This window comes from Astyanax mexicanus, chromosome 3, assembly GCF_023375975.1.
Source record: "Astyanax mexicanus isolate ESR-SI-001 chromosome 3, AstMex3_surface, whole genome shotgun sequence".
Taxonomy (NCBI): Eukaryota; Metazoa; Chordata; class Actinopteri; order Characiformes; family Acestrorhamphidae; genus Astyanax; species Astyanax mexicanus.
In genome coordinates, this window is record NC_064410.1 from 17832202 (window position 1) to 17844234 (window position 12033).

General features: G+C 41.0%; 1 protein-coding gene across 2 annotated transcripts; it reads left to right on the forward strand.

The window, feature by feature from the left end:
* Positions 1-1194: 1194 nt before the first annotated feature.
* On the forward strand, positions 1195-11570 carry LOC111196705 (uncharacterized). Of its 2 annotated transcripts, none has more exons than XR_007438392.1 (2): positions 1195-10273; positions 10736-11570. XR_007438392.1 is itself a non-coding variant. In XM_049476133.1 (2 exons), the coding sequence occupies exon 2, from the start codon at positions 3345-3347 to the stop codon at positions 9687-9689; it is 6345 nt and encodes a 2114-aa protein (XP_049332090.1). In that variant the 5' UTR covers positions 1195-1779; positions 2242-3344; the 3' UTR covers positions 9690-11570. The 2 variants fall into 2 exon arrangements, 1 of the variants encoding a protein (XP_049332090.1); XM_049476133.1 differs by having other exon boundaries at positions 1195-1779; positions 2242-11570.
* Positions 11571-12033: the final 463 nt, after the last annotated feature.

Genomic DNA, 12033 nt, shown 5'->3' on the forward strand with positions numbered 1-12033 from the left:
CAATGACTTATCTACCCACATCGCTCACGTCCCTCAAGTCTTGCAGTCCTGCCAAAGCCGAGAAATGCGAGTTCCACAGCCAGAGAGTCACATTTTTCGGCTACATTATAAGTGCATCAGGTGTTCTTATGAACAAGGACAAGGTTGAAGCTGTCACTAGCTGGCCAGTTCCCTTGTACTATGAAAGAGCTCAGTTTTTTGGTGTTCGCTTATTTCTATAGGCGATTCATTTGCAACTTTATCACCATAGCTTCTAACTAAGGGCAAAAACATACTTGCTGTTTGCCCATGCATTTGCGTAGACAACAGGCTGTGTTGTGAATGTGACTGAGAACATACTATATGCCTATGTGCAACGCGTGTAACTGGAGGCTTTCACTAAAGGGCAGAACATAGAAAGGACACATCATACAGATACGGGTAGCTCTGGACTTGGTCACACAATTGCTCCTCAAAACTTTCCGCCATTTTGATGCTGGTTAGCTGCTACACTGCCCCTATGGGTTTTGTGTGTATTGCACCTCGCGTACGCGTCACATGCATTTTTGAAGGCCGTGCACGACCTACGCTCCAAACATACGCACGATACGCAAAGCATTCATGATGCGTATGCAAATGCGTAGTTAACAGCAAGTATGGGGGCAGCCAAAACCCTCTCATGGTCCTGTGAAGCTCAAACCGCCTTTGATAATCTTAAAGCTGCATTTGTCTCGGCTCCCATTCAGAAACACCTCAATGCAGACTTACCATTTACTGTTGAAGTCAATGCCTCAGAAACAGGGGTTAGGGCTGTTCTGTTGTACAAGTTGTACCCAAGTTGTACCCTGTAGCATTTTTTCATGCAAACTCACTGCTGCTAAGTGTAATTATTGGGATAGAGAGATTATAGGGGATAGAGAGCTGCTTGCTGTTAAACTCTGGCTGGAGGGGGCCACGCACCCATTCACGGTTCTTACATATCACAAAAATCTGGAATATCTTAAAGCTAAGTGTCTTAACCCCAGACAAGCTCATTTGTCCCTTCTCTTATCACGGTTTAATTTCTCAATGCCCGTATCTGATGGATATACAACCATTCCTACTGTAGATGATTGTTTCTTAAGGGGTGTGAAATGTATCCTTTTTTCCTCTCTGCCCACTGCCTTTCAAACTGCCCAAGCCATCTACACCCATGTTTTCAGACATCACGGTGTAACCCAGGTCTTAAATGGGTCACAAAGACAGATAAATTAGATAACTGCAGAAAGTAAATAATGAATATATATTTTTATTATTTCTTTAATTATTCTGAAACAGTATAAATTAATTAATAGAAAAAAAGAAAACTCCCAAACAGTGTTTAAAATGAAAAGGAAATCGTTTTTATTTATTTTAGATAATAAATGAAATAAAACTTTTAGGCGCTAAACAGCAGCCAATCATAATAATCCTCTAAGAGACAGAGGCGGAGCCTGTTGGTTAGTGGACGTCAATCCCTGGCTGTTTTACCCAGAAAGTTCTGCGGGAGGAGAAGAGACAGGTCATGCAAGAAGTTCTCTGCTTAAAGTATTAAAAAAAATACTAGAAAACGCTAGAATTCAGCGTTGTGGTTAGTGAGTAAATCACTACCAAGCTGACCGCTGTTAGAGTTGAGGCTGCAGAGTGGAGAAAGGGGGAAAGGCTCACTTATTGTGCCTCGTGAAACGTTGCCAGTTACACGCTCCGGTAATCTCCAGGTGGAGGTAGAACCTGGTGTCCATGTGCCCTGGGGTGGTGTGTGAAAACCTTGGATAGGATTCGGTGAGTTTAGAGTATATTTAAACATGTTTTCTGACCAAATTGCCGAATAAATAGAGGAATAAAATAGCGCTAATTAGCCTAGCGGCTAACGCGTTTTGTTATGCTAAGCTAGCCCATTGAATCTAGCCTGTGATAAGCTAATGCTAAGCTAATTTAGCCTACGCTAAGCTAATGTGTTGAATTTAGCTTATTAAGCTTATGCTAAGCTAACCCTCGTGTATATATTTCAAGCCTGAGGCTATGCTAACGCTATTGGTTAAGGTGTGAGATGAGTTTATCCACTTATAAATGTAATTTTATGGAACGGTGGAGATTTATTAAGCTGTATTTTGGATGTTTAAGACCTGTTTTGAATGTAATACTGTTAAAAGTAATGTTTTTTACTGAGTTCGGTTATGTAAGTGTATAAAAAAAAAAAAGTTAAGAGTTATGTGAAACTCAGACACTGTTTTATGTAAACAGGCCAGTTTTTTTGTTGGGTGAAATGGATTGGAAATGGATCTTCCCGAACACTCCTCGTGTCGTTCAGCTGCACACGGCCGGTGCAGTGCGCGGTGCTAGGATGGCGAGCCAAGCCCGAGGACCCAAGTGACTTCATTACACTTCATTCACATTTTCAAACACTTGATAGTGAACATTAAAGAAAATTTGTGGACTTTAAGATTATTTGAGTAAAAAGGACACTTTTATTTTATTTTATTTTTTTTTGAAAGAAAGGACACTCTACAAAGATACTGAAAAGGGTTAAATTTTAATTGGTTGGATTACTGTTATTTGATTTTGATAATTTCTAAGTGGTTTTGATATTCATTTATTGTTTTTGCTACAGAGAATTGTTATTTTTTATTTCTGGTTGTTTGTTAAAGGGTATACTATTGGTGTAAAATAACCTAGAGGTTTAATTGGATAACAGTAATTATAATAATACTTACCTTTAATCAATAATCCATTAGACCTAGAAGAAAGAAATAATTAATTAGTTATAAAATACCTATAAATAGATTAAAATAATAAAATAATACTTACCTTAAACTGCATAAATACCTCTAAAATAGAGAACACAGGTGATTAGAGAAATAATAGTAATTAATATAATATTAAATATACAAATACTGAAATACAAAGGGTATACTTACCATTTTCATTGTTGACCAAGGTTATTGAAGGGTGAATTCTTTTGGAAACTGAGTAACTGAATTGTTTTTTATTTATTTATTTACAGAATTTATTTTGTTACATTGTTTTATTTACCTACTGGCATTGATTGACATTTTAATACACTTTATTGCTGCACAAATTCTGGTCTCATTTCTTCCATGTGTATTGCTCCTAGAGCGAACCTAACTGGTCCTAGAACTATCCTAATTATTTTATCAAGTAACACTCATTGTAGTGGTTGTGTAATTGGGTCTATATATCTGTGGTGCTACAGAACTTGGCGAGCCAGCCAGGAGTAATAAAACTGGAAGCAGTGAGACCAAATAATTAGAACACACACCTAAAAACTATATAAATAAGCTAAACAAAATCTAGATCTAAAATAGCACTCAAAGTGTATACTCACCATGGAAATTGTAGAACAGGAAGAAGTTAATGTTGCTAACTCAGTTCTTGTTAGTGGGTTAACTGAGACAGAAACAGATACAGAACTAACTGACTATTTAGAGCAGCATGGCTACATTGCAAGGGTACTGCGTATTGATAACCCCACGTCAGCCTTTCACAAAAATGCAATAGTGGAGTTTAAAAGTTCTTTAGCTCTCAGTACTCTAAAACCCTTACTGCCATATACTTACCGTAGTTCAAGGCAAAAAGATGTCTCCTACAAGATAACTGCTTTGGCAAGCGTATACATGCCTTCAGCCACAAAAACTGATGCAAACTGGTTCCTAGCCGAATTCCAAAAGCTAGCAGCACAAAGCAGGAAGCCGTTAACAGAACTTCTACAAGAGCAACTCCTTCTGTGTCGTGAAACAATGACATGTCAAGAAGATAACCAAACTGGCCGAATCCAAGACAGTTCCAGTTCATGGGAGGCAGAACCTACAAATCAAGTGTCTTCAGCTTATCCGCAGTCACCGACGAATGCTCAGAGCTTCCCAGCGATTAACTCAGAGAGACGATCTGAACATAATGTGGTGCTCACACCAGAGGAATTGAACCCTCCTGCTATTCAACGCGTTGTTGTTGAACATGTTGTAAGGAGTGGAGAAACTGCAGCACATGCAAATGCCCCAGTAAGGCTTAGAGTCTTTTCAGGGAAGAAACCCCATCCTAATAATGAGGTTGACTATGAGACATGGAGAAACAACGTTGAACTACTGTTGCAAGACCCTGCAGTGTCAGACTTGTGTCGATCCAGAAGAGTTCTTGATAGTCTTTTGCCTCCAGCAGCTAATCTAGTAAAGCATCTGAGTCCACAGGCTACTCCAAGAGCTTATCTAGACCTACTTGACTCAGCTTTCGCCACTGTTGAAGACGGTGATGAGCTCTTCGCAAGATTTCTGAATACTCTACAGGATGCTGGTGAAAAGCCGTCCGAATACCTCCAAAGGCTCTACATTGTTTTAAGTAAAGTGATCAAACAAGGCAGTCTACCCACCAGTGAGAAGAACAGGCACCTGTTACGCCAGTTTTGTCGTGGATGTTGGGATAATGGGTTACTTGCTGACCTCCAGCTGGAGCAGAAGAAGAATAACCCACCCTCATTTTCTGAGCTATTGTTCCATCTGCGTATGGAAGAAGATAAGCACATTGCCAAAGAGATGAGAATGAAAAAGCATCTTGGTAATGCAAAGTTTCGTGCCAGCTCCCATGCTGTCAGGGCTGAGACTTATGTTAGCCAAGAAGAAGAAACCCTTAGTGCTGAGGTTGACAGCCTAAGAAAACAAGTCAAAGACTTGCAAGGGCAACTTAAAGTGTCAAAGCCAAAATGCCCTGAGTACTCAGAAGGTGCTATTTTAGAGCTGAGACAACAAGTAGCCCACCTGCAGAGTCAAGTTGCCAACATGATGGTTCCAGAGCCACAGAAACCCATTGCAGTGCTGTCTGAAATGAGAAACAAGAAAAGAGACAGAACAGTGACACAAGAAACACAGACCAGTGCTACCAAAGAGTCCAGTCAAAGGCCGAGACCATGGTACTGTTTCTGCTGTGGAGAAGACGGACATACTGCTGTATCCTGTCCAGCTGATCCCAACCCTTCCTTAGTGGCTGCTAAAAAGAAGCAGTTAATTGAGAAGCAGCATGCTTGGGACCGTGAACACAGTACAGTGAACCAGACAATCTCACAGAGAACTAAGAACCCTAATGTTACCAGGGCCAGTGTAAACAACCAAACTACTCAGACCAAAACATATGGTAACCTACCCAGAGGTCTAGTAGGGACCAAGTGTATTTCTGAAGTGGTCATTGATGGACAGAAATACAACTGCTTGCTTGACACAGGGTCACAGGTGACAACTGTTTCCAAATCCTTTCATGAGACACATCAGCCAGCCCTGAGCTGTAAACCTATTGGTGATCTACTAGAAGTAGAAGCAGCTAATGGACAGCCTGTTCCGTATTCAGGTTATGTAGAATTGAACATCACTTTTCCAAAAGAGTTTCTAGGTACAGCTGTGGAAGTTCCTACCTTAGCATTAGTTGTTGCAGACATCAGTGAAGCAGCACGACCCACCTTGCTGATAGGAACCAATACTTTGGATGTCCTGTATGAGAAACATTTTGAGAAGAATCAGTTGAAACATCAGTCACCACATCATGGCTATAAAATGGTCCTGAAAACACTAGAAATGAGACATAAGCAAACTGAAAACTGCACAGTAGGCACGGTAAGGCTTCATAGTAATGCACCCAAAATCATTCCAGCAGGCCAGTGTTCTATTTTAGAAGGATCCGTGAACCACAGAGGTGCTGACCGATGGGTTGTTCTGGAGTCACCCTCAACAGCTTCTCTTCCTGGTGGTCTCATTGTGACCAACAGCCTGATTAGTCTACCTGACAAGTTTCATGCTAAGCTGCCTGTGGTACTGAGGAACGAGACAGACCATGATATCACCCTAACCCCTAATCGAGTCCTTGCTGAATTGCATGCACTGCAACAAATCCTGCCCAGTGATGCATTGAATAAAAACTCCATTGACACCTCACCTATGACAGCTTCTGCCATAGATGCAAGTATCAAGTTTGACTTTGCTGATTCACCTGTCCCAGCTGAGTGGAGAGAAAGGATAGAGTGCAAACTGAGAGCTATGCCTGAAGTCTTTGCTCACCACGACCTGGACTTTGGACACACAAACCAAGTGAAACATCGCATCAAGTTGTCTGATGAAACTCCTTTCAAACAGCGAGCTAGACCAATACATCCTCAGGACTTTGATGCAGTAAAAAGACATCTAGAAGAGTTGTTAGAGTCTGGAGTAATCAGAGAGTCTGAATCCTCCTTTTCATCCCCTATTGTTGTAGTCAGGAAGAAGAACGGTGAAGTAAGACTCTGTGTAGATTACCGGAAACTCAATCTGCAAACTGTGAAAGATGCATATGCCCTACCTCATTTGGAGGAAACCTTTTCTGTGCTGACAGGATCCAAATGGTTCTCAGTTCTTGATCTGAAGTCAGGGTATTATCAGATTGAGCTAGAAGAAGCAGATAAACATAAAACAGCTTTTGTATGCCCACTTGGATTCTGGGAATGGAATCGTATGCCGCAGGGGATCACTAACGCCCCAAGTACATTTCAAAGACTCATGGAGAAGTGTATGTCAGACCTCAACCTCCGAGAAGTCATTGTCTTTCTGGACGACCTCATTATCTTCTCAGAAACCTTAGAAGAGCATGAGGAGCGCCTTTTCAAAGTCCTCCAACGACTCAAGGAGTATGGTCTCAAGCTATCCCCTGAGAAATGTAAATTTTTCCAGAAGTCCGTCCGATACCTTGGACACATTGTATCCAGTGATGGAGTGAAAACTGACCCAGAGAAAATTGCAGTCCTGAAGAACTGGCCGAGTCCCAAGAACCTCAAAGAACTCCGTTCCTTTTTAGGATTTGCAGGGTACTATCGAAGGTTCATCAGAGACTTCTCGAAGATAGTCAAACCGCTGAATGAGCTAACTGCTGGATATGCTCCTAAGAGGAAAGGATGTAAGCTGACCAAAAGTCAGAACCAGTACTACAAGCCAAAAGAACTGTTTGGGGACCGCTGGACGGAAAACTGTCAGGAAGCTTTTGACACTGTCATCGCTAAACTCACTTCAGCCCCTGTCCTGGGATTTGCCAACCCCAGTCTGCCATACATCTTGCACACCGACGCCAGCACCATTGGCCTTGGAGCTGCCTTATACCAGGAGCAGGACGGGCATCAACGTGTAATAGCATATGCCAGTCGTGGTCTTTCAAAAAGTGAAGCGCGATACCCAGCGCATAAGCTTGAATTCTTGGCCCTCAAGTGGGCTGTAACAGACAAATTTTCTGACTATCTATATGGCAATTCGTTCACAGTGATAACTGACAGCAATCCTCTGACATACATCCTCACTTCAGCGAAGTTGGATGCTGCAAGCTACAGGTGGTTGTCAGCATTGTCCACATTTTCCTTTAAGTTGCAATATAGACCTGGCAAACATAACCTCGATGCAGATGCCCTCTCACGACATCCCATGAATACTAAAATTGATGACCCTTCTTCTCAGAAAGAACAAGACCGAATTAGACAGTTTACGCTGCAACACTTACCAGAGCTTACCACTAATGCAGAAGTGAGCACCGAAGTGGTCCAGGCAATCTGCGAAGCTCGGTTAGTATGCCAGCCATCCTTGAGTGCATCAGAAGTCGAACCCATTCCCTTAGTCGGATCCCTGTCTACTCATCCTGATTCTTTACCTGATGCTTTTGTGTTGGGCGAACACTTTGAAGGGTTTCCAGTCATCCCAATGATAACTGAAGTTGAGTTACAACAGAAACAGAGGTCAGACCCTGTTATCAGAGAAGTAATCTCATCTTTTGAAAGGGGAGAGGTGCCAACCCCATCTGCAAGAAGGGAGATGCCAAAACTTTCTCTGATGTGCCGAGAGTGGAATCGGTTACAAATGAAGGACGGAATTTTGTACAGAAGAAGACAACTAGGACAAGATGTCAATTTCCAGCTAGTTCTACCAGAAGAACTAAGAGAGATGGTAATGAAGAGCCTCCATGATGACATGGGCCACCTAGGGTTGGAGCGTACCCTAGATCTTTTAAGAGCACGCTTTTATTGGCCCCAAATGGCATCAGATGTGGAGAGGAAGCTAAAGACATGCAGTCGCTGTGTACTCAGGAAAGCACCAGCTGAAAGAGCCGCACCATTAGTTAACATCAAAGCAACAAGACCCCTAGAATTGGTGTGTATGGACTTCCTGTCATTAGAACCAGATCGCAGCAACACCAAAGACATCCTGGTGATCACAGATTATTTCACCAAATATGCTGTGGCAATACCTACTCCCAATCAGAAGGCCAGGACTGTGGCGAAGTGCTTATGGGAGAACTTCATAATCCATTATGGTGTTCCTGAAAAGCTGCACAGTGACCAAGGTCCTGACTTTGAGTCCAAAACGATCAAGGAGCTGTGTGAAGTCATGGGAATTCATAAAGTAAGGACTACACCATATCATCCACGTGGTAATCCGGTGGAACGATTCAATCGGACACTACTGAGCATGATTGGGACTTTGCAAGAGAAAGAGAAGTCGTGTTGGCGAGATTTTGTTAAGCCATTAGTACATGCTTATAACTGTACGAAGCATGACAGTACAGGGTTTATCCCTTACGAACTTATGTTCGGAAGGAAACCAAGACTGCCAATCGACCTCGCTTTCAACATCTCTGTGAACAAGCAACATGAGAAGACTCACTCTCAGTATGTGAGCCATCTGAGAAATCAACTGGAAGAGAGCTATAGATTGGCTACCGAGAATGCTGCAAAATCTGCTGAAAGAAACAAGGCACGATTTGACAAAAGAGTCACTGAATCAACCCTAGAGAAGGGTGATCGTGTGTTAGTGAGGAATGTGAAACTGAGGGGAAAACATAAATTGTCAGATAAATGGGAATCTGTTGTGTATGTTGTTGTGGGCAGAGCAGGAGAACTCCCAGTGTACACAGTAAAGCCTGAGAACAAGGCTGGGCCCCTACGTACATTGCACAGAGATTTGCTCCGACCGTGCAACTTTCTATCACCAGAAGAAGCTGACCTTCCTATTTCTAAGGTTAGGAGACCAAGAACAAGACAGATGTCACCCAAAGAGAATTCAGAAGAGTCTGATTCTAACTCTGATTCTGATGACTACCCAATCTACTATTCTTCAGTTCCCTTAAGGCTTGAACCTGTTGAAATTGTTCAGATCCATGAGGATGAAAGAATACCAGTTGACTCTAACTTCAGAATCCAGCTTGAACCAGCTGTAAAGAACCCGTCTGCTGAACCTGAGATTCCTGAAAGAGAAAACTTACCTGAGAAGATCCCTGTAAAAGAAAACCTACCTGAAAGATTAGCAGAAAATGAATACTTACCTACAGACCATGTCGACGATCCAGCTCTAAATTCTGAAATGCTGCATTCTGCTACACCTGCTGAAGAGGTACCAGAAAATGCAGAACACCTACAGCCTTCCACAGAGGAATCTGAGGATGAAGAAACTCCAGCATCAGTGAGACGCTCCACAAGACACAGAGAAAAAGCCAAGAGACTAACCTATCCAGAGCTAGGCAATCCTCTGATATCCATTGTCCAGTCCCTATTCCAAGGTATGACTACAGCCCTCACTCAGTCTCTTATAGAAGCTGCCTCTATGGAATATGCCAATCCTGCTGTGAGACATCCCACTAGTCCAATGCACAGGGATGTGCATGCAGTTAAAGACGGGAGGGTGTAACCCAGGTCTTAAATGGGTCACAAAGACAGATAAATTAGATAACTGCAGAAAGTAAATAATGAATATATATTTTTATTATTTCTTTAATTATTCTGAAACAGTATAAATTAATTAATAGAAAAAAAGAAAACTCCCAAACAGTGTTTAAAATGAAAAGGAAATCGTTTTTATTTATTTTAGATAATAAATGAAATAAAACTTTTAGGCGCTAAACAGCAGCCAATCATAATAATCCTCTAAGAGACAGAGGCGGAGCCTGTTGGTTAGTGGACGTCAATCCCTGGCTGTTTTACCCAGAAAGTTCTGCGGGAGGAGAAGAGACAGGTCATGCAAGAAGTTCTCTGCTTAAAGTATTAAAAAAAATACTAGAAAACGCTAGAATTCAGCGTTGTGGTTAGTGAGTAAATCACTACCAAGCTGACCGCTGTTAGAGTTGAGGCTGCAGAGTGGAGAAAGGGGGAAAGGCTCACTTATTGTGCCTCGTGAAACGTTGCCAGTTACACGCTCCGGTAATCTCCAGGTGGAGGTAGAACCTGGTGTCCATGTGCCCTGGGGTGGTGTGTGAAAACCTTGGATAGGATTCGGTGAGTTTAGAGTATATTTAAACATGTTTTCTGACCAAATTGCCGAATAAATAGAGGAATAAAATAGCGCTAATTAGCCTAGCGGCTAACGCGTTTTGTTATGCTAAGCTAGCCCATTGAATCTAGCCTGTGATAAGCTAATGCTAAGCTAATTTAGCCTACGCTAAGCTAATGTGTTGAATTTAGCTTATTAAGCTTATGCTAAGCTAACCCTCGTGTATATATTTCAAGCCTGAGGCTATGCTAACGCTATTGGTTAAGGTGTGAGATGAGTTTATCCACTTATAAATGTAATTTTATGGAACGGTGGAGATTTATTAAGCTGTATTTTGGATGTTTAAGACCTGTTTTGAATGTAATACTGTTAAAAGTAATGTTTTTTACTGAGTTCGGTTATGTAAGTGTATAAAAAAAAAAAAGTTAAGAGTTATGTGAAACTCAGACACTGTTTTATGTAAACAGGCCAGTTTTTTTGTTGGGTGAAATGGATTGGAAATGGATCTTCCCGAACACTCCTCGTGTCGTTCAGCTGCACACGGCCGGTGCAGTGCGCGGTGCTAGGATGGCGAGCCAAGCCCGAGGACCCAAGTGACTTCATTACACTTCATTCACATTTTCAAACACTTGATAGTGAACATTAAAGAAAATTTGTGGACTTTAAGATTATTTGAGTAAAAAGGACACTTTTATTTTATTTTATTTTTTTTTGAAAGAAAGGACACTCTACAAAGATACTGAAAAGGGTTAAATTTTAATTGGTTGGATTACTGTTATTTGATTTTGATAATTTCTAAGTGGTTTTGATATTCATTTATTGTTTTTGCTACAGAGAATTGTTATTTTTTATTTCTGGTTGTTTGTTAAAGGGTATACTATTGGTGTAAAATAACCTAGAGGTTTAATTGGATAACAGTAATTATAATAATACTTACCTTTAATCAATAATCCATTAGACCTAGAAGAAAGAAATAATTAATTAGTTATAAAATACCTATAAATAGATTAAAGTAATAAAATAATACTTACCTTAAACTGCATAAATACCTCTAAAATAGAGAACACAGGTGATTAGAGAAATAATAGTAATTAATATAATATTAAATATACAAATACTGAAATACAAAGGGTATACTTACCATTTTCATTGTTGACCAAGGTTATTGAAGGGTGAATTCTTTTGGAAACTGAGTAACTGAATTGTTTTTTATTTATTTATTTACAGAATTTATTTTGTTACATTGTTTTATTTACCTACTGGCATTGATTGACATTTTAATACACTTTATTGCTGCACAAATTCTGGTCTCATTTCTTCCATGTGTATTGCTCCTAGAGCGAACCTAACTGGTCCTAGAACTATCCTAATTATTTTATCAAGTAACACTCATTGTAGTGGTTGTGTAATTGGGTCTATATATCTGTGGTGCTACAACAGCATGACTGATTATATACTTTTGAAAGAGGCACACAGTTCACATCCAGGGTCTGAAAAGCATTTTTAAACATCTAGGTGTTCATGTCACTCTTATCTCAGGTTTTCATCCCACTAGTAATGGTCAGTGTGAGAGAGTTAATCAGGAACTAGGAAAATTCCTACTCCCAATGATGTTCCGCCCATGACTGTGGAGGGGGAGGAATCTACCATCTAGGCAGTTTGTAAGGTGCTGCTGGGTGGCTGCCAATGATGTTCTGGATCCTTTCACACACATCATCTTGGAAAGCCAGCTCCCAGCCCCTGGTTCGCAGGGCTCCTGACGCGC

Bases quoted from the DNA above. Each gene is read 5' to 3' on its own strand.
- LOC111196705 (XM_049476133.1), top strand. From the start codon at position 3,345: ATGGAAATTGTAGAACAGGAAGAAGTTAATGTTGCTAACTCAGTTCTT.